Genomic DNA, 2,815 nt, shown 5'->3' with positions numbered 1-2,815 from the left:
AGTTTTGCTCATAATTTTAACTGAGAATTTTAACATAATTTTGCATATAGGTGGGAGTTTGAGTTTTTGAAATTTGATGGTGTGAGTTTGAATTTACACCTAACCTTGGGTGGGCAAAGTATTTTGTCTTTTTATTTTTATTGTTGTTTTCACCTTCTTCTCCTGCCACTCGATTTATCAAATCCCCATCGAAACAACCCAATATAACATAACTCAACTACGCAAACCAAGTTCCACAAGCAACATAAGAAAAGTTCTCTCTTTGTTCTTATTTTAAGTTTCATCAAGTTTGGTTCTTTGTTTCTTTTTGTGTTCTAGTTGAGTATCGAGTTTACTTTATAGCTTTTGTTTCTTCTTCATGGATGCTTTCCATAATCACTTTGACAACTCTGATACCCATTTGCCTCCTGGCTTTCGGTTTCACCCTACTGATGAAGAACTCATCAAGTTTTATCTTCTCAAGAAGGTGCTTGACAGTAACTTTACAGGGCGAGCCATTGCTGAAGTTGATCTCAACAAGTGTGAGCCCTGGGAGCTTCCAGGTGACATCAGATTTTCATCACTGAATTTGAGTTATTATTAGTTGATGCAATGTTTTGACCTTTCTTTGTTAATTTCGTTTGGCAGAGAAGGCGAAGATGGGGGAGAAAGAGTGGTACTTCTTCAGCCTACGCGATAGGAAGTACCCAACTGGGCTGAGAACTAACAGAGCTACTGAAGCTGGTTACTGGAAGGCCACTGGAAAAGACAGGGAGATTTACAGCTCAAGAACTTGTGCTCTTGTGGGCATGAAGAAGACTCTTGTGTTTTACAAAGGGAGAGCTCCTAAAGGCGAGAAGAGCAACTGGGTTATGCATGAATATCGCCTTGAAGGCAAATTTTCTTACCAGTATCTCTCCAGGAGCTCCAAGGTATATAAATTCCCACTTACAATTTCCCTCTAAAGACTCATTTAGCTTAGTTGATAGTGCAAAGTTGCTTTCTTTAAGGGGCTCATAAAGGAAAGATTGGGGAAATAATAGCACATTGCAGAATATGGATTAACTTCTTGTTTTTATTGAGACTTAAACCCCATTAATAAAACTTTATCAGTACTCTTTAAACATCTTCCTTCTCAGAATATTCAAGTTTTTACACCCATTTTAATGGTTCCCCCTTTCTCATTTCCCAAGTTGAGATGAGAATATGCTCACACCAATTAGGGATTTTACACCAAACAGGTTAAATTTCGGATCCAATGAATCAGGTAAATTAAGTGCAAGAGGAGATTGTCAGAAGATTTAAACTATGCTCTTATACTTAAAAAGTCTTTTAAGGGCTATTTGAAGTACTCTTATTCTTGTCTTTTATGGTCACATTGCCTCGTTATCGCGAGATAACATAATTTTTATACCATTTACCGACCAAAGTCTCTATTTCATGATAAGAATAATTAGGCAAAGCCATAAGACTTTTTGTTTAATTTGTGTACTTTCCAGGATGAATGGGTGATTTCCAGGGTGTTTCAGAAGAGCATTGGTTCCACTGCGAACAATGCCAAGAAAACTCGAATGAACTGCTCAACTACAACTTCAACGCTAAACCTATCGTACCCAGAGCCCAGTTCTCCCTCCTCCGTCTCCCTGCCTCCGCTCCTGGACCACCCTAACACCGCTACAACGGCCGCCGTTACTGAAAATTGTTCCTTTGGCAGTCACGCTCCCACTGAGCACGTGTCCTGTTTCTCCACCATTGCAGCTGCCGCCGCTTCGGCTGCCGCTTCCACATTCAACCCCACTTTCGACCTGGCCCCCCCGCCGCTCAATGGAATTGACCCAGCCGGTCGTTTCTCAAGGAACCTTGGCGTCTCTAACTTCCCAGCTTGAGGTCTTTGCAAGAGAATCTTCATTTCACTAATTTCATTTACCCTCCTCCGCCTCCTCCCCCGCCGTTCCAGGGTGGTGCTGTCTCAAACTGGCCGACGATGCAAGACATGATGGCTGCTGGAGGAGGCGGTGGCGGTACCAGGATGGCTGTGGGGCCTACTGAACTTGATTGCATGTGGACTTTCTAAGTAAATCGTCGCCAGCAATCGAGGGATTTCCTTTAGTGGGTGTGATTTGAACTTTTGATAATCTCTGTCCTTCCATGTGATTTTTCATTATTGTCACCAAAGTTCTAGTCTTGTTTGTACCAGCAGTTGTATCAGAAGATCAGGCACTTTAATGCATTAATGTTTGATGATTTTATGTTATGTTAAAAAACAAATCCCTTTTGATTGTTCAATCCCGTGCAATTTCTTTTTTTTTTTAATGTTGTTACCTCGCCGGAGCCGGACAGTTTTTTCTCAATCATACTAAACATGTAAAACTTTGTGGATTGAATTAACCATCTTGAAAGTAAAACTTTAAAAAGATATTTAGTTTGAAGAATGTTTTGTTATTCAAATTAAAAGATTACTTTGGAGATATATTATTGTCGAGATTATTAGATATAAATTATTATTATTATATTTAATAAAAATTTATAAAAATTAAAAAATATAAAATAATTATTATGTTTGATTAAAAATAATAAAAAAATATTATATTATTTTGTTTAAACATTTTGAGTTTAATTATTTCAAGATATTTTTTCTGTCATTTAGATTATTTGAATCTTAAAAAATTAAAAAATAAAAATATAATTATAATAAAATTAAGATTATTTTAATAATTTTTAATATTTAAGTTGAATATAGTAAATATAATATCTCTTATATTATTTATCATATTATTATTAATAATATAAGATTATTAAAATATTTTATTATTTATAAATCAAATAAAGTAATAAT

General features: G+C 36.1%; 1 protein-coding gene across 1 annotated transcript; it reads left to right on the top strand.

The window, feature by feature from the left end:
- Positions 1–237: 237 nt before the first annotated feature.
- On the top strand, positions 238–2,220 carry LOC123206177 (protein CUP-SHAPED COTYLEDON 2-like). The gene is given in 4 exon segments (XM_044623315.1): positions 238–542; positions 628–911; positions 1,479–1,848; positions 1,851–2,220. Coding segments are annotated over 4 exon segments (1,041 nt in total). The 5' UTR covers positions 238–358; the 3' UTR covers positions 2,054–2,220.
- The last annotated feature ends 595 nt before the right edge of the window (positions 2,221–2,815 follow it).

Source organism: Mangifera indica, unplaced genomic scaffold, assembly GCF_011075055.1.
Source record: "Mangifera indica cultivar Alphonso unplaced genomic scaffold, CATAS_Mindica_2.1 Un_0026, whole genome shotgun sequence".
In the NCBI taxonomy this organism is placed as follows: Eukaryota; Viridiplantae; Streptophyta; class Magnoliopsida; order Sapindales; family Anacardiaceae; genus Mangifera; species Mangifera indica.
This window is presented reverse-complemented; position numbering and strand designations above follow the sequence as displayed.